The sequence below is a fragment of the Nicrophorus vespilloides genome, unplaced genomic scaffold, assembly GCF_001412225.1.
Source record: "Nicrophorus vespilloides isolate i.1.1-1 unplaced genomic scaffold, Nicve_v1.0, whole genome shotgun sequence".
In the NCBI taxonomy this organism is placed as follows: Eukaryota; Metazoa; Arthropoda; class Insecta; order Coleoptera; family Silphidae; genus Nicrophorus; species Nicrophorus vespilloides.
Window position 1 is genome coordinate 547,771 of NW_017100080.1, and position 25,300 is coordinate 573,070.

At 31.5% G+C, this 25,300-nt stretch overlaps 1 protein-coding gene across 6 annotated transcripts in view; it reads right to left on the reverse strand.

Moving 5' to 3' along the window:
* Positions 1-25,300, reverse strand: part of LOC108566878 (syntaxin-binding protein 5) — a 124,686-nt gene that overhangs the window by 32,195 nt on the left and 67,191 nt on the right. For all 6 annotated transcript variants that reach the window (XM_017926982.1, XM_017926981.1, XM_017926980.1 and 3 more), the window contains exon 2: positions 2,296-2,393. In XM_017926982.1, the coding sequence (XP_017782471.1) occupies positions 2,296-2,393 (98 nt within the window). The remainder of the gene's footprint in view (positions 1-2,295; positions 2,394-25,300) is intronic.

Here is a 25,300-nt window from a genome sequence, read left to right on the forward strand (position 1 = left end):
CGCAAAAATAACCAAAAGCAGAAACAAACAACCGGTCGCGGTGTGCTTTATATTCCATTTTCTATAGCTTTTATTTGTTTCAAATTGTCATTTTCCCCTGCGGTCATTTTAACTATTTCATGCAATTTAAAAATTTAACGTTCATGTTGTTAAACAGAAGAAGATATCCCACAGTGTCCAGATAACCATCCCTGGGACACGACAATGTGATTACAGTTCTGACATTTAGTCCACTGTTAATCATAGTTATAAACAATATTTTACGGCACAAATATGTAACTGTTATACTGTATCAACACTATTACTAATAATAAACATAATTGTCTGTCAGGTGTACCAACTGATATGTATACATCATTGCATAATCTGCAATTGTGGCTGTCAATTAAGATTGACTATCTTCGGGCGCAATAAATCTCATAACCAATAGCAGTTGGTTCGCATTATAATTATTGTTTCAGGTCATCCATAGTGCATTATTATGAGTGAATAAAACACATAAATACAAAAAATACTGTGTCTTTTCATTATATTTTTGTGGTTGAATAACTTAATCAAATAGATCAATAGACACATTTTAGATAATTATGTTTGATTTCAATTGAAATTACACTTTGAATCTTTATTTTTGTTATGAATTTTAAGTTTAGTTCTTTATATAAAAAAAAACTTATTTCTATACTCACACCAATTATATTTATACAAAATTCAGGCAGTGAAGGTATTACATCTCAACAGAGGAATATGATTTATTTCGTTATTTCAGCTCTATTTAATAATCAACATTGTCTATATATTTGTCTATATTATCTAATAGAATTTTGACACTTGCAAAATATGATATTGTTTGCGTAGGTCTTCTAAGCTACGACCCAAGAGGTCGTCCCATAAATATTTACATGGTAAGTTAACCTTAATCATTATCCGAAAGGGACAAATCTTCGATAGTCTTAATCAATTATGACCTAAGGTATTATACAATCCTTCCTTCGACTTGTTTATTGTAATGAAGACATTTATATAACAACCTAATAATAAGTTAGTATAATACTGCATCCATGTTATCCATTAATGTCCATTTGTACACCTAATATTAGTTTTCAATGGAGTTAGATAGCAGTGAAACTGGTAGTTGCTTAATATTAATAGATATAAAAACTAACTGGGTGTTCATTTTTGTGTATGTCTTAATTGTTTACTCTTTATTGTAGATTCTAGTTTTTTTTTCATTTGTTTCTGTAGATATTGGTATAAGTTGCCCGATTTAGGTCTATTGGATAATAAATGTTAGGTTATTTTAGATTAGTTCATAAAGACTAGGTTAGTTAGTACTAGTTACTGTATTGGTTGATTGCAAAAATAAAGCGAAATAAATTAGTCAGCTAGATTATGTGATATGCAAAATAAATGGTTATTTTATTCAATTTTGTATAGTTGTACATAATAACTAATTTTCAATTAAAACCATGTGTCTGGTTAATTAAGTAACACTAATTGTCAATTTTAATCAATTCAATGAATATTTTCGGTAAAAGTTTCGAAGTAAATCGTACACATTTTAAATAAAAGCTGTAGACCATATATTACATTGATATATTTATAGCTACGATTTTGTTTTCCATAGAATGGTGTTAATTGTTGGATTTTTTTACTCACTGTATTGTGCCCTGTCTAACCGAAAATACGTATATTGTGTTTTATACCATGAATTATTATCATGGCAATGTTATTTTTTGTCCCTTTCATTCTGTATATTTCCGAAAATGCAAATAATGATGAATTCGCGACATGCAGATTGTCAAAAACAATTGCCGGTCCGCACTAATTCAAATCGTCAATTGTCATCGTGCGTTTCCAGTTCGTTGTATAATCAATCATTTTCCGTCTGGCTGGTACACGCATTTGTCCTCGGATTTCGGGAATGGAAATGTACCGAATCTGATGGAGGATGCTGGATGGGCGAGGTCTGATCAAATTGAAAAATTGCCTGCGATTCGTGACTCGCGTCGCTTTATTCGCAAGGACGACAGACACACACAAAGAAAAATTGTACGAAAGAAAAAAAAAAGGAACGGAAAGATTCTGTAGGTGAACAAAGTAGACGGGGAACCGGGTTGGCGTTAATAAATGGGGTGACATTATCGCGAGAGGCAAGATAAACGGGCATAAATTGGCGCCGGGGTTTCTCCACCGAGGAGAATGGGAGAGGAGGTGGAAGTTTGTCCTAGATGTAAGAGCGGAGCCGCCCTTACCGGAACGGCCGGAAGACAGATTCTTGTTCGATGAAAAGGATACAGCCTAAGGGATCCGCACTTGGCGCCGATGGCCAGAAGCCTCTGGATGGGGTCGAAGGCGACAGCCGTCGGTTGGAACGGGAATCCGTGCCGGAATGTCTGCAACAAAACGGAAAAATCTTATTAATGCGGATCCTTACAGCTTGAGTGCAGGATGCCTGCGGTGGCACCAGGAATTCCTGCTAAAATCCACCCGATGCAATTTCCTAAAGCTCGTGCTCAGTAAAGACGGATGCTTTCAAATACACAACAGTATTAACAAAATTGTTAGTCTTGAGTAGGAAGCATTGATACCCTTGTATCAATAAACCAAAAGTTCATGGCTATTACAATTCAATTTTCTTTCAAACTCTCTTGTTACGATACGTTTTCAAAAAATCTCGTGTTATGTGGAAATAAATAATGGATTATGGTTTAAAATATTTCAAAAATATTATAGAAATTGTATCTCCATTTTTTTTAATCGTATTAGAGCAAAACCGTATTAGAGTTAAATTGAAGTTGCATTTATATACACTAATGCAGATCTTTGCAACCTATTCTACTAGAAGTGCATATTCAAGAAATACCAAAATTTGTATTAACAAAAAGTGTTTGTTGTTAAAATTTAGATATTTAAGTACAGAAAAAGAGAAAGTGAGGTGGTCTAAAGCCTATCACGAAAAACACAGACCATAGAGATAACGCGGGAACGGATTATTCTGGTACCTTTAAAACTCAGCAAATAATAAAAATGCAAGCTGAAACTATGAAGTCTACAAAAACAACAACACAAAATACGAGAACACCTTCTCGTTGAAATCTTGACAGCCAACAACCAGAACTCAACTGGCAGATTTGTGGTCGCAAAACCCAATTAACAGGATTGACACCTTTATCTTAAAATGGAACAACCACAAGTCAATCGTCAAATCTTCCTTCTTCATGTCACAGAAAGATATATCTTCTACACATTCATTATGAGTCGTAGATCGTCTACGTCGTGAAATTTTCGTGTATAATAAACTTTTAGTTTGGAAATGCGCTCATCATTCAAATCTTGCATGTATACTATAAATTATTTCAGAGATTCGGTAAATATTACAATAATTTAGTATAATGTATGGTAGACAATAAAGGTGAATAGTTGTTAAATCAATTTATGAGATATTCTTTATGAGAAGGACTTTAATTTTTTATATCAAATTGATTCACATTACTTCCATGTGCACAAGTAGAATCAGTTTGTTCCAAAGGCAACATATTTATTTGCGAGCAATCAATAAAAATGGATAAAGCTTGAATACCCGTAAAATATGAAATATTCACATATTATTTCAGGATTTATTACATTCTAGTATTTATAATGAATAATTCAGAATTCAAAATATTCAGTTTTTTTCAGTCCATTGTTTGAAGAAATTATCGAATATTTTGTTTAAGGTTAAATTTGAATCATGTATAAAACAGGATTAGTTAATTATGTACTATTAAATACAATTTTAAATATGGAAATTTATATATTAATAGACATTAGGTTCCAGATTTTGTTCAAAATTTTACTCAACGGTGAATGAGATTCTAAGAATTGTGAAATAGTTTAAAGAAATCGTCAATTGAAGTACCATGCTAATCAAAGATTACCTGTAGATATAAGAGTAAAAAATGATATGAGGCATTAATGTATGTCAAAGGAATCAATACCTATAAGTTATTAATACCTTTCTTTAAATTTGTCTTTAATTTCCATAATTTTGGTGACTCAATTTTCTTTATTTTCTTGGTTATATTTTTCTTAACTTGTGTTAAGTTCCTAATCAGTATTAACTGATAAAGATGCAAATGATTGACAACAAAATGATATATCTTTAAAGATGATATCAGAATATTATTACACTAATTTCAAGCTTTTATCAAGATTAATTGTGTCCATAATTTAAGACGGTACTGCTCACATCCATCCATCGATCGATGCAGTGGGACCATCGTCAACAAGTGCCACGACGATAACGACAAACACGTAATGTATTGGCGGTTCATCCACAAAAGAAAACCCACTCCCTTCGTCCTTCGAAATGTCAGCACAAGAAGAGCGATTGGCTCGTTGCCAATTTCGCAAATTTCTCGAGCAGATTCCCATCAATCTCGAAGATCCATCGCCTTCGGATTCCCGGATAAGTGAATTTCGCTGCGACGATGCAACGATTCATTGCATCGCTCAAGCGACGACCCGACCTGTCAGAAGGATCAACAATAGGAAAAAAACACGCAATGGCAGCTTATTTTCAAATTGACGAGCGAACTTCTCACCCAAGTTGGATTCACGTCAATCCAAAAATAATGCGCCCACTTGGGACATACCCCAGTATTATAACTCCATCCATATAAATATATATATATCTTCATTCAGGGACTTTCAAACTTATATTGGATAGCAGCTGGAGAATATTAAGCATGCGAATATATATCGATTATTAAAGTGCTTCCATTCATGTATTATACATACTATTTAATGTTATTAGAATAGTGAGAATCATATTTTTTAGGAGGTTTCTAACCTAACAGTTAATTAATTAAGCCGTATACATTATTGGTTTATTGTAATAATATATTTATCCCGAATTCACAAAAGGTATGTAAAGCCTCGTGATCATTGTTGAAGCACGTGAGGACTAACGTCATTACATGCAGTTGACAACTTGATGTGATACACAAAAAGAGAATGGAATGAAGTGCGTCAATTCAGTTGATGAAATCGTAGACTGAATTGTAATGATTTTTTTGTAAGAGTTACATGGAAAAAACAAGTTTATATAAGTTAAATTTTATTAAGTAAATACTTTTTCACAATCTTTAGTCCATCTAATTAAAATTACGTTGATATTATCAATATATATTTGTAACTATTCCTATCAATTTGCTATAAAGTATAAATAATGATAGTTTAATTATATTATTACAAAAATGTTATTAATATTAATTTTAGCCAATAATAAATAACATTCCTTAAATACATATTTATGACTAATCTTTAATAATTATAATTTAAATTAGTTTAAGTTAGTATAGATTTTAAATGTTAGATATATCTCAATTGCTAAAGGTAATCCTAAATATTATAGTACTATTAACGGTATCAAATGAACATAGAAATATATTTAAAGATGATTTACTATAATCCTAATCATGGATTAGGATGTATTCAAGCTAGTAAGGATTTTGAATCTCATAAGAAGGACGCAATTAAGGATATGGGCCAAAGTAGATTTTGAAATGCTGAATCATTTCATGAAAAATATCAGAAGATGGTTCAATGAGAACAAAGCAACATCGTGTGATAAACTTCCTATAACACGGCAAATAGTTTCATAGAAAATTACGTGCGGTCTAAAACTGTGTTATAAGCTTTGGATATACAAAAATGTGGTTAGGTTCTAAAAAATACTTTTTATTTCATATAGCAACTTTAGCAAAATGTTGATCGTGTTAAAGCAAAACCGTGTCACAAACTTATTAGATAATTATATCTAATTATGAAATAACGGTTTTACGTTTCATAGAAAATTACGTATTATCTAATTTTTCTACGTTAAATACAGATAAGGAAAGATTTCTTGCAATAAATCACTCTCGACAATAATATTATTCTATATCTTTGATAAATTAAATTTGTGGTCAACGATACGAGGTTTTAATCAAAACTTATTATAAAATATCTTCAATATTAATATATGTAATACTATTATATAAGTTACAGACAAATATGGTGTTTCTCAACATTTTTGTCCCAAGGCCCATCATATTTGTTGTAGTTGTCTGCGACCCAATTGTCTATAATATAAAATTGAAAAATCGATGATAGCTAAGAGTATTATACCAGTTCCTCGTTTTGACGCAGGGTGGCAGCTATCATTTCTGGACCATTAAAAATTTGACCTATAGGTTGAGAAACGCTGGTTTTGAGACATATAATTTTAACTTATTATGAAATGGTTTAAGTTTCAATACTCTATGGACAACTTTGAAGAATTTTGTTTAGCTTAAATCATATAATTTGTAACTATTTGTAAATTATGAAATTACGTTTATACGTTTCAATTTAAAACAAATACTCTACGAACAACTGTTCAAATTTGAAAGTAAAATTGCAAATAATATCAGATGGTATTGGAAAATACAAACGAGAGAATAGAATATTTTCAATAAAATGGGTACGAACAAAAATTGAAGAAGCAAACATTTCCGAGGATGGATTTACCCAATGTATTTGAATATAGAACAGAAACGCGCAAGTTTCCGTAACCCGTTTTCTCCGAAGGTAGACAATGGCTGGTAATAAAGGACCTTAATTGAATTTACTATCGATGTAATCTTGAACAATTCATGGGATTTACGACTGAGCAGGAAAACGATGATAAAAATCGTGCAATACGCACTTACGGGTTTTCAGTGGCACATGGCATAAGGAATGCACGATGTACGAAGCGGTAAGCTTTTAAAGCGATTGCGTAACCTTGGAAAATAATGCAAATCAAGAAGAACAATAATGTCTAAAGACAAAGCAAAAGCGAAAAAAAAATCACCTGGAAACACGTAATTCCAGCTTTTAATTCAACTTTATGGATTGTAATAAAAAAAAGTACAGTACGTTTAATGGAAACTTGTGCATGAAATATGCACGAGGAAATCACCCTAGACGAAGTCACGAGCTCGAAGCACACATTCCGGACTCGACGGCGTCGGCTGCAATTTACGTCACCCCTTTTTTTTCACGTTTATTCTCTAACGGTGTTAATATTTCGCGCAGAACGACAATCGCATCCTGATTCGAATGACCTTAAAAGTAATATCTGGGAATGAAATGAACGCAGATAGGCACGCAGAAAATCATCAAATAGTGGAATTGTCAGGAAGGTGAGTGTAATCATCGCAAAACCCCTAGGATTCAGTCACGCGAAAGCTCAATCCTAAATAACGGAAAATGTGCACAGGAAATGAAAAAGAAATTGAATTCGTACGTTGATTCAAAGAATAACAACAAAAAAATCATTGTAGTTGTTATTGCCTTTCGTCTTCCATTAGGATTCAGATCAGTGCTTTTCAAATTGTCCTTATAACATGAATTTGGTAAAATAACATTAAATTATTTCCTTTTTGCAATGTACTTTGGTTTTTATTTCTACATCTTATTATGGCATTCCACAAAAATGTTGAAGAACAAGTTTAATATTTTTTTATTGTTTAAAAAATATTAGTATTTCAAGTTAAATTTTATTTAAATGTATTAACTAAGGCAGAAATCCCTTTATATATGGATATAATAAACTATATTTATGAATTTATATTATATTTATTGTGATTCTTTACGGGTAAATATAATAATAATGATAAGAGTTTCCATGTTTGATGACGGAAAACTAGGAAATATAGAACAATGATTCGTCATTTATATTTTGAATGATTTTTTTAGTTTGTTATATAGTTCTTATTTTACAATCTATTCCTGCAAACATTAACTAAAGCATGAGAAAACTACTCCAACAATTCGCTTATCCTTCGCCCCATATTTCAATGGAAATGATTGTTTTATTATACAAATTCATTTAAAAGAAGTAAAATCTTCAAATGGTGTATTACATCTGTCAGAAGGAAATACGTTAAACGAGTGTTCACTGTATATAACCTTACACATAGAATGAATTTGTTTTCTTTTGGGGAAATCTGTTTTTACACTTTGATGTAATAAGAATTATTGAAAAACTACAATGACGGAACATGCAAACACACAATTAGCAATAATGTGAAACGTGGAACGGATATGGAAAAGAAATGAAATAATGTCTATGTCATATTTTATAGTTATTAATAAATATTTTCATATCAATATTTTGTGAGTTTTTTTTCTTAACCAGCCTTGAAGAATATTTTGTAAAAACATTAAAATATTGTATCATGTCTTTGATCGTTATAATCGTGTCGAACTGACATAATGATGAAGTCTATTTGTCATTATGACATTGATTGACAACATTGTGACATATACATCGTCATCGTGACGTTGAACAAATAGCAATGGTTTTCAAAATTTTCATTATTCCACCTTATTTATATACAACATCATTCCTGTATTACAACAACAGATATGAATCAACATTAAAAATAAAGTGCTACATGACGTTTACATCAATAAGCTTTAGATATTACAAGTAAAAGGTAATTTTAAATACGTTTAATTTAGGCATAAGTCATCCGCCTGCAAGCGATTAAAGCAAAGAAGTTTGCATATACATCATCATTAAAAAGTAGAACGCCATCTGGTGGTTAGATTATAACAAATGGATGACCATTAAATTGAAGTAATGCTGTTCAGCTGTACGTTAATCTGTCGCCTTAATGATTGAAACTCTAAACTCCGGTCAATGCCGCATTATGTTTTAATCCTCAGGATTTGGCCGGATACCTAATTGATGGCATAACATAGCATAATGTAGCGACGATCGCCACTAACTTGAGCTCAAGCGAAATGAAATAAATACGTTGAAATCACGCCGGATATTATAATCCTTCGTAGCGGTATGCGTAATGAATGTCCGCGCGGATCGGAATTTACGTCCGACAAAGCCATCCCAAACCCAACCGCCCTTCGTGAAAGCCACCCAACTCCAACAATGTAAATAATTCAATTGCGCGCGGTGGCGGCAAATTCGAAAATTCCCGGCGGCGCATTACAGAGAGGACCGACGACCGAATCGCATTATCGATGACATTATTAAGTAATGCCAACTTATATATCATCACCATTCGCATTTTAACTGTGTTTGTTTTGTTTGCATACGACCTCGCATTAAAATTAATTAATCCACTTACTATCAATTCACTCGAATGTAACATGTTATACACTTTATATGACAGTGATGCAGTGTAGACATTCAAATCAATTGCAAAATACTATTACTGAATAAAACTTTCTACAATATATTACTATCTCTAATATAATATAAGATATTGTGAAAGCAAATGTTATTGAATAAACTGAAATAACTTAAAGTTTTAATTTCAATTTACAGATTCTTTTGAAAACTGTAATAATATCAATAATAAAAAATAGAATTAATTTCAATACTTTCATCAAATGAGTAAGTCCATCTTAGTTATCCTTTCAATATTTATTGACTTTGAGAATCTATTTCCTAATGCTCTTAGTTATCTTTTAATTTCTTCAAAATCACTATACTATTGCACATAAATCAAATAAAAATCCTTCTGCACCCTATTTATTTTATCAATATTCGAATAATTGCTTCATTTAAAGTCAAATACATATCCTATTATTTCCATTATATATTTTATAATCAAACACAAATTTCAAATATTTTTAAAGGTAAACATTAAAATAATTTATAACTTAATATGTAGAATATGCAAGTACATCGTAAAATTTCGTATTATACGAGGGTTCTCCTAAATTTCAGAACGAGCTGTACGAAAACCATGTTCATAAAGTGTTTTAGGGGCGATTATTTCAGTACATTTCAAGAGACAACAAAAAATACAGATGTATTACCGTCTTTATTACGTATTTCGCGTATTGAGTATTATGGGCTTGATTATGTAAGAATGGGAAAACCCAAAGTACATTAACACGTTGACGACGGCATGACCCGTATCATAAATTATGTATGATAGTTTTGTCGCTATGCACGCCACTGATTTTGACTGAGTATAACTTAAAATATCTTAAGTTAATTACAAAGTTCAAACGTCAATACATTTTTTTATACATATTTTAATAACTCTTGAAGCAATTTAGATTAAAACGCGATATTGTGACATAATTTTTGCATAATTTATAAAATAAATTGCGAGACACATTTCTATAAAATGTTATAAAATGTTTAAAAATATTCAAAGATGTATAAGAAAAGTTTAAGTTTGTAATTGACGTAAGATATTTGACTTTGCACTCAGTCCATAGGCGCCCAGGAAAATTTTTCTTGCAGCAGACAAACCGATTTGTACGGTACTTAACATATTAAATAATGAAATTATCATAATAATAAGTGAATACAAAAAAAACATAAAGTATGAAAAAATAGAGGCAAAAAATATTAGTTTAATCGGAGTTACTGCTAAATTTAAAATGATTACTGTTAAACTGCATTTGTATCATATCGGTTAACTTAAATCGAATGAAGACATTTTAAAAGCGTTTTATCATGATACAAAAACACAAGGTATAGCCATTCAATATTTGTCATGTTTTGCGCATGATATTGTTGGTTAGCTTAGTGTAAGATCGAAAAAATAAAGTAACTTGATGATATCATTGATATTGTGTAAGTCACCAGTATCAATATAATATGCATATTGGAATATTTCGACTAATATGAAAATATGAAAATAGTGACTTAGCTATAAAGAAACATTCCAGAAATATTACGTAAATTACACATGAGCACAATTCAATTACTTATAATTTTATAATAATAATTATCAAATGTATTGGTCCTATCAGCCAAAAGGCTATCGACCAAAGTATTTCTGATCAATTTTAATATTATGGTGCATTTCTTTGTTTAACATAAGAAATGCACCATATGTACTCCAACTAAAGAAACATACTAATAAATAGTACCACATCTACATTTTCTTTCCCCCATCTATCATACTTAACGTAACCTATGCCCAAAGTGTTTACTAAATGCCGGTGCAATATTGTCTTGATTGCGACACAAATAAGTTGTTTTTGTGAATGTTCGTTTTTGATCTTCAGTATTGGTGTAATACAATGCTGATACCTTTCTATTAACGCTTATATAGAGGGCAATGATGACATTTTTTTGTCGCAATACAATCATGTATGCACTCCGTCCTGCAGTAATACATTTGGTGTATAAAATACACCGCGCGAGTAGTACATAGAAATTTCAGTGCGAGTAGTTAAAGGTTAAGTTGATACTCACGACACCATCGAATGACTTTTGTGTAGTACAATATTTCGATAGTAATTCATTTATTTAATTTATTATTTATATAACATTCATAATGTTTACTTGTAATGTAATTATATTAAAGTGTGAAGTAATAGCGCAGTGCAGACTTACTAAATGAATTAGCATAGACAAATAATGCTCCAATTAGCGGAGAATTAAAGGCTTAGAAATTCGTTTGGCGACAAAAGCTAATTTAAGCCCAACAACTGTAATTTCGGTATGGACGTGGACACAAAAAGCGTCCAATTAACAGGTCGACCGAACGCCACAATTAACGCTCGTCCTGTTGTCTAGGCATCTAGGCTTAATACAGTCAGACCCTGTTAATGTTGATACTATAAACCTGCCAGATGTTTGATCAGGAAGTCGCCCCCGACGACATCCTCAGTAAATACACGGAAATTACAGCAGTTTACTCAACGAAATCATGAATGCGTTAAACGCGATCCACATTGAATATTCCGTAACTTAATGTCAAAACCTTAATCTATTAAACGTGATAAAGTTTAGGTAATTCGAAAGGAGATAGATAGAGAAAAAATAGAGTATTAAAACGATCCAATATTTTATGCGGCCTTAAGTCCGCCGGGGGATTTCCTGCGCGCATTTTCCGCGAAAGAGCTTAGACGAAAAAGACTTTAAAATTTAATTAAGCAGCCTACTTCTTCCGAGGTGAAATAATTGAATTATAAAAGAAAAACAGAAGCTCTCGGAAGCGCGCAACTGAATCCGCATGATCTGTCAAACGTAATGCTGTTTGCGGTGATGTACTTGTGACTTGTACTTGTTGAACGCTCTTACCCTCTCCTTTGTGCGTCAGACATGAAACGTTTCACCTGGAGACTCTTCAGAGCTCTTCATTTTGCGTATCCACCGAATCAATGATTCCGTTTGGGGCCACTGAGTCTACAACTGTTTACAACACTGGTTACACTCGCACTGTTGTTGACAACTTCGAGATAAGAAGAAAACGTTAGAGAAAAAAATAGTTATTTATATGCAAAGGGATATATAACGTGTATTTTCACAACTAAACTATCATTTGAAATTTAACAAATTAGTAACTAAAAATGGTGCTAACAATGTTTCATGCAAACACAGTTTGTCCTTGCTCATGTAAGGAAGCTTCTAATGCCTCCTTTTTGAAGCATGGTCGATTTCATACACTTCTGCAATATAATGAAAATACTGTAATCGGTTCCACCAATATCCCACACTATTCGAAACCGGACAAATCGATGAATTTTAGAACTCCATAAAAATGAAAAGTACAAAAAGAGACTTGACAGTAGACATTTTCTTTGAAAATAATGACGTCCTTTTTGTAATCAATGCTTTGAAGCTTGAAAAGTTCTTAATCTTTCGTTTTAAAGACATCTTCTTTCGAGAGTAATTTGTGTCTTTAAAGATAACCAGTTTCAGAAACTTTCGATTTAAATATTTTTATTTTTAACTGACGCAAATACGGATATATAAGAATAAATAGACATTTAAATATGAATTAGAACTTTTATCATTGACCAATAAATCTGTTAAATATTATGAATTAGAATATCCCAATATTTATTAGCTATTTTAAAAAAACCTAAACTTGAATAACTAATATCTAAACTGATACTAATCTTCTTATTGATTAACTATTATTAATATATACAAAAAACCATTAATCCTCAATACTAATAGTATTTTTTTCTTAATTCTTTACTAGATAGGAATAACTTACTCATATGAGAAAAACATGAAATATTAATAAACTAATCATGATTAACAACCACCTAAAACAAGTAAACTATGCTGCGCCCATTAATAATCAATAATTGATAGAAGTTCCTTATATATAAAAAAAAAACAGATAAACTATCTATAAGTATTTTGAGTCATTATGACTAAATACAAGACTGTCAACTAACTTTGTGTATTTCTTCTAGTAGATAATAATGATTAAATAATTATAGAAAAGTGATTTGTATTTAGGAAATCAGCATTAATATGTAAGTTATTTCAATAATCCAAATATTTTAAAATGATTAACATTAACGTACTAAATTAATTGCCTATAACTGTTTTTTATGAACTATGGTAATCTTGAATTGAAATGGAAAATCAATGTTCATGCCCAATATGAATTTGGTTCAAGTGTTATAAAACCAGATTTGCATCTTGCGGAGCTTCAATTTAGCAATGCTCTATTGATCAACAACAGAGGTGGAGGCACTCGAGCACGTTGGATCGGTATAATTATTCGACGAGGCGAGGGTTCGGCACCGCGTCTTCTCTAATTGCAATTTGCCTTAAAATTGGAAATTATTGTTCACACGCAGATGGTCAGCATGAAACAGTTATAACCGAGGGAAGCGCCGGAGTTCCGGAATGCCATCTAGTAATTGCTTCGATAAACTTTATACTTGCAATTTGATCTCCGAATCAAGATTATACAATATTCGTTATTTAATATACGAGGGGTCGGCAGACATGAGGGCCAAAAACAACTGCAATCCAGCTTTTTATATTTTATAAAAAGCCACACATAGATAAACAAATTCATTTTTTTTTAATTTAATGTAATTGCATATTTTCACAATACAGTCAACCCTCCTATAACGCGGTACTCTCAGAACGCGGTTTCCAAATAACGCGGAGCTGAAATTGTGACAGCCCTCCTATAACGCGGTACTCTTACAGCGCGGTTTTCGTTCAACAGCATCCCATAAGTTCCTTCCGCGCAGCCTATGAATGGCTCTAGTCATCGGCTTGTGCGGAAATTAAACCATCAACGCTTAATTCGTGTTGGAAACCTCTTTTACCTCAAATGGTTCAAGCAATATAAGATGATTCTACAATTCACTTCCAGTTATAGAAATAGTAAACATTGCTTCTCGTTTAAGCGATGAAGAATTTGCAGTAAACCATCAGGATGTAAGAGAACTAGTACTCGGGAAAGAAACTTTAGATGAAGAAGAACTGATGGAATTAATGCATCCACCTCAAATGCACTGGTAAACGAAAATAAGGAAAACAAATGGGTGCCAAATCTCGATTTACAAGTTGTGAAAAAAGAGCTAAATTTGGCTAAAGAATTAGAACTTCATTTCATTCAAACTGATCGTTCAACGGTGCGCAGCGCAAAGTTTAAAAAAGAGTTAAGAAATTGCTTAGCTCCCTACAATCGAAAACCAATGTGAAGATGAACTAAGTAATGAAGACATTTTGCCCATTAAAAGAAGACGAGTTAGGCGACTCATATCTGACAGCGAGGATGAGTGTTGAAAGATTACATAATTTTACAAAAGTTATCATTGCTTTTGTTGAAAAACAGTCTTTTAGTTTAATTCTTGTTTAATTTTTTTTTATCAATCCTTATATGAACTCTTCAATTCAATAAAAATAATTTATAATTTATCTTGTCTTTTGTATTTATTGGTCTCCATATAACGCGGTACGAATGATGTGATTTGTACTAATTCCGAGTTTCTTATACAGCGGTTTCCATACAACGCGGTAGATGGTTTCCATAGAACACGCTACGAATTAGCCTGGTTTGTACGGTTAAAACCGAGTTTCTTATAGCGCGATTTCCATATAAAGCGGTACGCACTCACCGCGTTATACTGTACATAAGCGATTTTTTTATAAACATTAATATGAAATTTAAATGATAGTAAATATTGTAATGTATTGTAATTTTCAATTTGTAAATACACATTAACTAATATTAATTTGTTAACAATTATATATTATTTTATTCTTAACGTTTAATTACTTACTTTTAATACAAAGGTCGCCAAATTATGTTCTAATCATTGAAAAAAGAAAGTTTAATTTTTAATTATGTAGGACAATGTCAAAGAGAAAGAAAGACAATTACAAAATAAAGCATTGTCCACGATATCCATTTTTTTTAAACTTGGCAAACATTGATAATTTGAGGATGAATGAAAGAGTCTAGGAATTGCGAATTTTGCCCGCACAGAAGAAAACTTCACGGTTCGCTGAATGAAATCACCCTGACAACGAGCGTCTTTTTGAGGGAAAAAGATCTGACTGTTTTCGCGACTTGAATATATTACGTCGGCACAAAGGGCTGAATGGCCTGAAAATGTAAATTTAATTAAACGCCCGCTCTCGCCATTAGCGCGCTTTGGCGAACATTTAAAACTCTTCCCGAAAGATGGTGCTGACTGATGACAGTGGTGGTCTCGCAGCAAAACCACATCTCGGTTATGTCTCTCCAACGGTGGTTGTGGTCGTTTCGGCCCATCGGGAATAGCCGTGTGTGTCTTATGATAGCAATTAATTACGCTATCAGTACGGCACACGCTGAGCTATCCCCGGAGGACTGCTTTACACCTTCATTTCATCCTGATTTAAATATCCATATCCTCCGGAACGATCCGAGGATTACCGCCATTGCAGACGCTTCCAAAACGAAGTTTTTTGCAGGATTATTTGGAAACTTCGATCACTCATGTGCCCATTACTAAGCCACGTACATTGCTCGAACAGAAGGTAAATAAAGATTGCGCTAAACAAACAACAACGAAAACAAAATAATGAAGAAGTTTCTTAAAAGGATTTGTAGTCTAGCCAAGTTTTTGTTTGTTTAATTTGTTTTCAATTTATTTCTTTTTATAATAATATAGAAAACTTGAGGTTATTAATTCATGTTTGTAATATTCCATATTACATCATTTTGATTTTGAAACCATCATCCACAAAATGTTATTAAACATAAATGTGAGGTTATTAAGTATTTTTGTGTAATGATCCATATGAGAGGAAATTGATTATTCAAATGAAATAATGCTGTTTCAACCTTCGTAAATGAAATGTTGTCAGATTCTATATAATTCAAAAGTTATTAAGTCAATGTTTGACTGACATCGATCGAAATCAAATATACCAGTTAACGCGACTAATGGACATGTATGATAAATGGTACTACTATAAAACAAATAGTGTAACTATAATGGATCAATTCTTTAGGGTATATTCAATCAAACCTGGTTTTCCACAGGGAAAAATATTTATTGATTATATGATTTAGATAAGAACATACTTGTTGATTTCTTTACAATTCAATCTGCAATTGATTTAATAATAAGACAAACAAACATAAATATAACCCAATCAAAAGAATTCCAACTTTAATTAACTTTAGTTATAAGTTTCCTTATTAAGAAAGGTTATTACTACACCTCAATTAAAGTTTTACTTCTTTTGCTGGGATATGATTGAAGAATTCGAACAATTTTTTTTGAAAGTGTTCATTGTCCGATTCATAACTCTTTATTATCAAGAAAAACTTTATAACTCTCAATAGATTATAAATAAATATAATATATAAGAACTGTGATGTTTTTAAATCAAAACACCTGTCACTGTCAAATTTTGAAGTATTTGTCAGCAATAATTTTTAAGACTTAAACTCGTTACTTAATAATTAAACGTAATGTTTAAGAATCCAATTAGTTACGTCTTAATAGAAGTTATTAACTAATTAAAAATCCAATCCAATTATTAAATATCCTTCAGATTTATAAAATAAACTTGGTACAATGTCAAAATTCCATTAAATAGTATAACTTTATGGAATGCTGCAATAAACCGATAAAACAAATGTGATGCTAAGGATATAAACTTAATAGAATTACAAGACAGAACATATTCGCTTTTCTTTTTAAAATATTGAACGTTGCATCTTTCTCACTCTGAAACTTGTATTTTACCATTCGGTGCAATATCTGTCTCTGTCAAGTTATGAAATATCTGACAACTGCAATAAGTAACCCAGTAACTGCAATATATTTTTATATGGAATTAAAGCTTCAAGTGAAGACACATTGCTATAGGTCATATTACTAATATAATGAATGCATTGCCTCATGCATTTTTAAATAACATAATTAATGGAACATCAATAATAAATGTTACTAAATTTTGTTCCTTGTAGAAACTTGCATAGCTACATAAATAATATTAATTTGTAAATACATCCTGTAACTTCATAAGTTTATATAATTATACAATTATCGAGATTACATCATCCAGTGTTCAATTAGGAAATACTTGATAACAATAAGTGACAAATAAAATTTATACATTTATTAGCAAATAGTTTAATTGTTGTAATTAAGATCAAGTGACAATAGAGCATAATAATGTCTGCTCTATTTGAATATTACAATATTTTATATTTCTAACAAAGAATAGTTTTATAAGTTACATATTAAATTTTCATTTAAAATCGATTGATAAACCAATACGTTTTTTAATATTTAATTTGTGTACTTCTTATTCAAGTTTAATAATTAAGAGTTCTAATGAACAAACATCTGTTTTAACCCTCATCCAGGAAATGTTACAAAACTGTTATATATTTGATAGGTAATTACGTAAAGTAGAAGCCCATCGATCCAGTCAATAAAGTAGTTAACAGGACTAATTGACATGGATAATAAATGAGTCTTGCTATAAAACTAATACTATTCCAATAATGGATCAATTCCTTTGGGTCTATTTAATCGAATGAGGTGTTCTACAAGTAAAAGTAAACAAAAGTCTCATATTTAATGCAGAAATGACTTTGATACGAATGTAACTTGTTGATTTCTGTTCTGTTTTATTTCAAAAATGACAAAAAACAATTGAAATAAAATAAAAATATCTTTGTCAACAGATTAAAAAAATGTATCAAAATCTCAAAGAATTGTCATTAATTTCACAAGAAAAAATGTTCTATAATCGTTTTTTTTTATAATAATTATAAAAATTAAATTTGAAATTTGATAGTACAAAAATATTTATTTATAATTATATTATTAGTTAAACTTTCACAACTTTAAGTAGTTTGTCAATAAATGTAGGCCGTTTTATCTCATATGAGTAGAGAAATTGAGGCCAATAACAATATGTGATAGAGAAGATATATTAGTTTCTTTGTTTCCCTTTTCATACTTTATATTACATTTTTTTCATTCAAGAATGCACATTGTTTGTACAAGTATGGTGAAAATAGTAGTTTTATTTGGTATTTGGTAGCAGCAATTTAGAAGACAGAAACCTATTACATATTTACTTGCAAATAGTTTATATGTGAAATTAAGACCCCATGATCAATTTAATACTGAGAGGAGATTGCTCTAATTGAATATTCAAATTGATTATGTTACAATCAAATTGGTAATCTAATTTAAATTATAGATTCAATATAGATTTTAGGAGAGAAATGTACCTTTTCTTTTTTCATCTTAATCAATTGCATAATGCGGCTTCAAACAGTCCGGATTCACTATAATCTCGTTTGAAATTTTCAAAGGGAAATTAAGTTAAATTTAGAAAAAATAAATTCTAAATAATTACTACACAAAATTATTATAATAATAATAACAATGGTCTGTCCACAAAATTATATTTTTATCGTTTCTTTCCGTATATAAAGTAAAGTTGTATGGTTTATTTTTATATGTACGGTCGATTCCACTTAATTGGGACAACGGTTAATCTAGATCGCTTATTAGGGACAAATCCTAAAGAACGGAAACAAAACCGAAATAAAAAATGGAAATGGAACTTCGGATAATTGGGCCAGCCACTTAATCGGGACAAATATAATAGTTCCGATGTGTCCAGATTAAGCGGAATCGACTGTATTTAGTTCCTCGATTAGTTTCGGAATAGTCCGGGATATTGGCGGAAGCGATTACCTACACTATCCAAAGCATTGCTGTATTAAGATAATAAATGTAACAAAGTCAATTTATCTTACGTGCATTCTCAAATATAACTGAGAGGTTATTAAATCAAATATAAGTGCAGTCGATCCATCTACTAAACTAGCTAATATGACAAATGGACGTGCATGGTAAATTTAACCACTATAAATCAAATACTATAACTGTAATTGATGAATTCCTAAAGGTACATTTAATCAAATCAAGTGATTCACAGCAAACGTACTAATATCTAAATACAAGATTTATATTAGAAATAAAGTTAATAAAGAAAATGTTATTAAAATTCGTTACTATTTTTATAAATATATATATTAATAACTTTGAGTATATCAAAGTAAATAAATTATTGTTTACAAGTTTTCTATGACATAAAATACTATTATAAAACTTTATAAATCTAAAAATTATAATCTATCAGACTTCATATTTTTTAAAGAAAAATATTGGGTTGGCAAGAAAGTAATTTCGGTCTTGTAGTATTAAATATAACTCTTTTTGTATACAAAGAATGAACTTTAATGAACTATATATCTGGTCCTGATCAGCAAAAACTGAACCAAGGGCAATTCAAAATAATCAAAATTAGTGAAAGTTGAATGGTAATCAAAGCGTTTTGAAATAAATAATAATCTGATGATGCAAGGTTAGGGCTATATAGGGCATGCGACTACACTTCCCAAATAAGCTCCAATAATTTTCCACAAGTTACCAAAGTGATGATGTCATTGTGTTTAAGATACATATCGAATATATTAATTCATTATGAATCTCTTTCAATTCATGCAAATATCGAGCTTCTTGGCGAATCTTTGTGAGTATGAAATAAAAATATAAAATATGAGAACAATCTTCGTTTTCGCACTCCTGTTAAATTTGATCCTAAACAGCCAAAAGTGACATATATCAAATGTCGAAAGGAATAGTTTTGTTATATATAATAATATGTATTTATTTTTAGTTTTATTTATTAGACGACTGTTATAACGTATCCACACTATGTATAAGATAAAATATGCAATTCATGAAATGGAGTTCGAAGACTGTTAAACTAAACTTGCAGATGAGCTACCAAGTGAGTACACCTGAATATATACTATTTGAAGAAAAGTTACAACATTTTCATTTCAATAATATACTGAAACCTATTTAAAATGTGGTATTAATATTAAATAATTGCATCGTATGCTTCAAATAAGTCACAATTACTTAGGTATACTTATGCATATAGATATTTCAATTGTTGATCTAATATGTAAAATCTACAACATCTACAAATAAAAATATTTGTCAGGATTGCCAACTGTAATTAATTACTATCAAGTTAGATTACAATAAAACTTAACTTGAAGTTGCAATTGGACAGTATTTGCGGATCAAGACTAAACTTAAAACAAAAGACTCGCCTCAGTCCATTTATTATCAGTACTTCGTCGAAGTTTGAATATTATTTCTATTTGTTCTAGCCGTGTGTTTTATTGTTAACTCATTTGAGCATATGCCTTAAACCGGAGAAATTATGCGGTGAGCAGGCTAAGTCTGAAATGCGCTAGTTCAAAGAAGAAAACACTATTTTATCAATTGTAGCCCAAGGTTTAACTATTTCATGAAAAATATTTCAACAACAATAGTTGCAAGAGCTAATCTGCTTTTATTGGATGTATATTTCAAGATTTTTATTTATACTTAGGTAGAGAGAAGAGAAGGAGGACGGACGTTCGTCGGACTAATACGATTGTGGCGGAGAAAATCTATTTGCAGATTGAGGTCGTCCATTACTTTAATGGTCTTAAGGAGGAGAAAAATTAATTAGAGACTGGACCGACCGCACAGGGCCCGAAATTAATCAAAATCTCCCCGTGTCCACCGGAAGTGTTTCCGGATTCGCGTGAATTGCGGTGCGCATGCGTCCTCATATTGAACGCAAACCGAACAGCTCGTGCAAACCCAACGGACAAACGAGTATTTTCCTCCTCCGTCCGCATAATTAAGTGCAAAACGCACGTCAAATCAATTCAACTAATTTACCCTCTTCGTGATCTCTCCTTATAGCTTTTTTTTGCATTTCGCCTTTCCCCCTTTTAATTTCTTTTCATTTAGGGAAAAGTAATGGAAGTTTTGAGTAATGCGTTTTAAATACATAATTTATAAGCTAATGTTGAGTTGTAATTAGAGATTATGAATGAAAATAATATTTACGTAATACTCTTGTATTTATTTATAGACTTTCTATAAGTAGTTTTCAATAGATCCATATTGAACTCGATGAACGTTTTAACAATATATATGATAGATAAGTTTGTCATTCGTTTTCATAATGCTACCTATATCCACACTGTACGTGACACGAGACATAATTGTCTGTCAGTCGAACTAACTATTATTGGTTATCATTGAACCTCATGTCAGTGAAACTGAACTGACAGCTACAAATGCTTACTAATCTGTTAAATGTGAAATTCTGTATTGGGATATATACAATAAATCCTTTAAATATTACAAATGCATCATAGATTCATATGCAAATCCATAAATTATACAAAATAATATATGAATAATCTATCTAAAAATAAAGTTAAATTTATTTAAATTCTGATTACCCAACCTTATCTAACTTAACTTGACACAATCTACTTTAGCTTAATAAATCAATATCTCAACTTTCTCTCACTTACTATAAATTATTAACAGGAGCATTTAAATAACTTAATTTTGTTAATCTAATTTATCCTAAGGAAAATGATGTTAATAATCTCAGTTACCCCGCCTCACTAATCAGTTATATAATTTAGTTTAAATAATAGCCAATAAATTTGTTTATTTTGTATTACTAAAAATAAAAAGAAGTAATTGTTAATATTAAATATTATTGTGTATTACGTTTAATTATTAATTATTTGTATTTTAAATTGAACTGTCGAAATATTAATGATCAAATACTCCAAGCTTCTAGCAGCTTCACCACTAATTTAGATTGTTTTATTTACAGATTAATTAATTATTTATGTAGCCATGATTTCGAACAAATTAATGACATCTGTAATTCAACGAGCGTTCAGATAATATTAGTTTAACCCAATTAATCAAATATTACATAATACCAAAACGCGCACCGTTTCCACTAATCTTCATGTGGACACGTATGTGGATCAAACGCGAATCCCTTTATTCAGTCCATTTCTGTGCAACTTTTCCCATATACTCTGTATATCCCAGAGAATACCAGATGAATCTCCGGATTTTGGCGCATTGGAAACAAAGGGGAAAACGCGAACACAGGAACACGAATACATGATTGTTTTAAGGCTGAATCAATATAGTGCGCCACGTGAAGTATTCCGCATGAAAACCGATGTAACCACAACAGCAACATGAAATATACGAGAATGTTAAAAATATTTCAAGTATGTTGTCATTTAACAAAATGAAAAAAGGTACATTGATTATTGTAGTACCAGGGAATGTAAATTGGTTAAAAAGTGGATCGCTGTAAACGATATTTTTTTGTTGTTGTTAAAAGGGTTGGGGAGGTAGGTTTCGGTTACGGTCGTCGGGTACAGCAAAGGGAGAAAACAATACAGATTGTGACGCGGAGGGGCTCCGTTTCAATGAGGAATCCGCCTATTGGGGGGAGCTCTCTTCCCATTGTCCATCCCCCACAGACTGTTGCTGCAAACCTTGATGCTCTCTTCCTGCAAAAGCCTCCACACCCAATTCAGGCCGCGTTACATAATGAAGATGTGTGTTAATGTTAATGGAACAATGTGTGCAGAGGGAAAACGAGAATGTGTTTCCAATGTCAACACAATGCAATCTGGTCGTCCATTGTCTTCGCGGTTTATTTTTAAAATCGAAGTCGAACGGCGGCGGCTGCGGCAACGACGGAGACAGCGAAAACGGTTCGCGAATGCCAATCGATATCAGCAGAAACGTTCCATCACGTCTCTTCTCGCACTTTTCGCACGATCCTTTCCTGCTCATGGTTATGGGCATAATCAATTCCCGATGATCGGCCTCAGGCACTTCAGCCAGAGTTTGGACCTTCGTCGCGTAAATTACGTTCGCAATTAACTTTGGACCCCATTGAAATCTACTACTCGTTAATCATTAATTATGCGGTTTACTTCAGGTAACGTTTTACGGGTACCCGGTGCCATTCGTCCTGAAAGTTTCATCCGACCCAAAACGATTTTTTTTGAAAGCTGAATGATTAAATACCCATCAAATGCCAGAGGAAAACAATCCAAGCGAAATCGGTCCTTTCCATTATTCAGAACAGCACGAAAGAGTCTTTTTATTAAACTTGATGGAATAGAAGATTGGATTTTCCAAAGTATGTAGGGTCAGACATAATCTAAATAGAAAATCAAGAATAGTACAGAATAATTGTAAATATTTTTGTTTGCAATTATATATACCAGCATAGCGCTGGTAAACGCTTCCTTCAATATCCAGAACTATTTGTAACCGGACTGAAGTGCAAATACAAGTAAACTTTCTAAAAAATGAGAAATTACTAATACTTCATATCCAATCTTTCTAAAAATTGAGCTATTAGAAAAAACATAGATTTAGCAATAATTAGAAAGATCAAAATCCAATAACTTTCAATGAAATATTATGGTCGATAAAGAATTAGATTGTTCTAACAATGCACACTAATTCTATATCGTTTATATATTGAAATGGATCATGGATAAAACCCCAACGTACTTATAGCAACGAACTACAAGTGCATTTATGCTAAAAATAGAGATGTTTGAAGTTATGGATCATAAACTCATTGAGGTCATTTGCAACTATTGTCTCTTTGAAGTGAATTCTGTAGTGTTTTAGAGCTTTTAGATCGACGCATTCAATATTCTGTTCAGCTGCATGACATTTTATGCAAAAAAAAAACAAAAAAAAGCGAAGTACATGCTTCAAATCTGTTTGATAATATCAATGCAGATAAATTCATCTGTAATCAATGTAACGTTTTATCGAATTTGATTGTATATTTTATGAGGAATTATGTGTACAATAAAACGGACCCAAAAATTAGAATAAAAGAAATGGGTTATATCTATGTGACCAACTTTACTCCAATAGTGAGTTTTAAAGAACCTTTTAAAAACCGTACTCTAAATGTACTCCGTATAGTCCTTTGTACTCCCTTAAAATTAAAATTAAACTTGTACATCAACGTGTCGACATTTTGTATGCTTCTAAAAGCATTGTTTCTTAATGAATCGTCGGATTTTATGCTCTATTTTTATTTACAGTCATTTTCTATCAATTATTCGCAGTGGATTCTTTAAAGATGTAAAATAGAGTGTGACGATGTTTTTTCTTTTTAATTTGACAGATGTTGTTAATGATTGATTGTCTGTTTAATGAAATTGTATGTTTAAGTATCCAATGAAATTGAACTCATTTCGCAAAATCCCAACTTCGTTTACCCTCGCCTTATTATATTAAAGACCATTATACAAATTTACACAGTAAGACAAAACCATTACCATTATCAACAAACAAAGATTGATAAACATTAAGTAAAAATCATACAACGACTAATATTATGAATGATATCCTTCCATGGCTTATTGAGTTATGGTCAAAGATAAGTATACGTTCTTATTAGTAAATATTTCAATTTCTTAACCTCAGCCTTTGTTCATATCTTACTCCTCGCAGTTACAGCAATTGATAATCGAAAACAAACCTTTGTATCATGATCAAAGACCATTAAAGTCGCGTACCGCAATTCATTTCTCAATATTAAAGGTTGTTTTATGGCATTAAAAGAAGTACATATACCGTACTTCTTTTAATATCAGTGTCTGTAATGGAACATTATTTTACATGGAATGCTTATATTAAAGCATTGTTTTCTGTTTTGTTTTTTCATTTCTAAAAATAAACGGGGAACATTGCTGCTCAGCGCACTCCAATTATTTTTTAATATAATGCAATATTGTTCCAGATTTCAGTCATATATTTTTCCCGTTTTAATGGGACAATGTATTCCGTAATTCCATTATTCCGCCCCCCTGCTTCCATTCCGAGATGTGCGGCCTCGCGCGAAACCCTTCCGACCGTAGGCGACGACTTCCACCTGGTTGATCCTCCAAGTGCGGAGGTTTCTTTCAACATCCGAACAACAAGACCACGAGACCATGTTCTAACATGAAATCTCGTAAATGGAAACAACTCATTCCATACTCACCCGACATTCCAGAATTCATTACGTTTATTTCGACTAAACTCACCTAGAAAAGAAGAGACAAATATATTAGTTAAGCTGTAACAGTATTATGGTAGC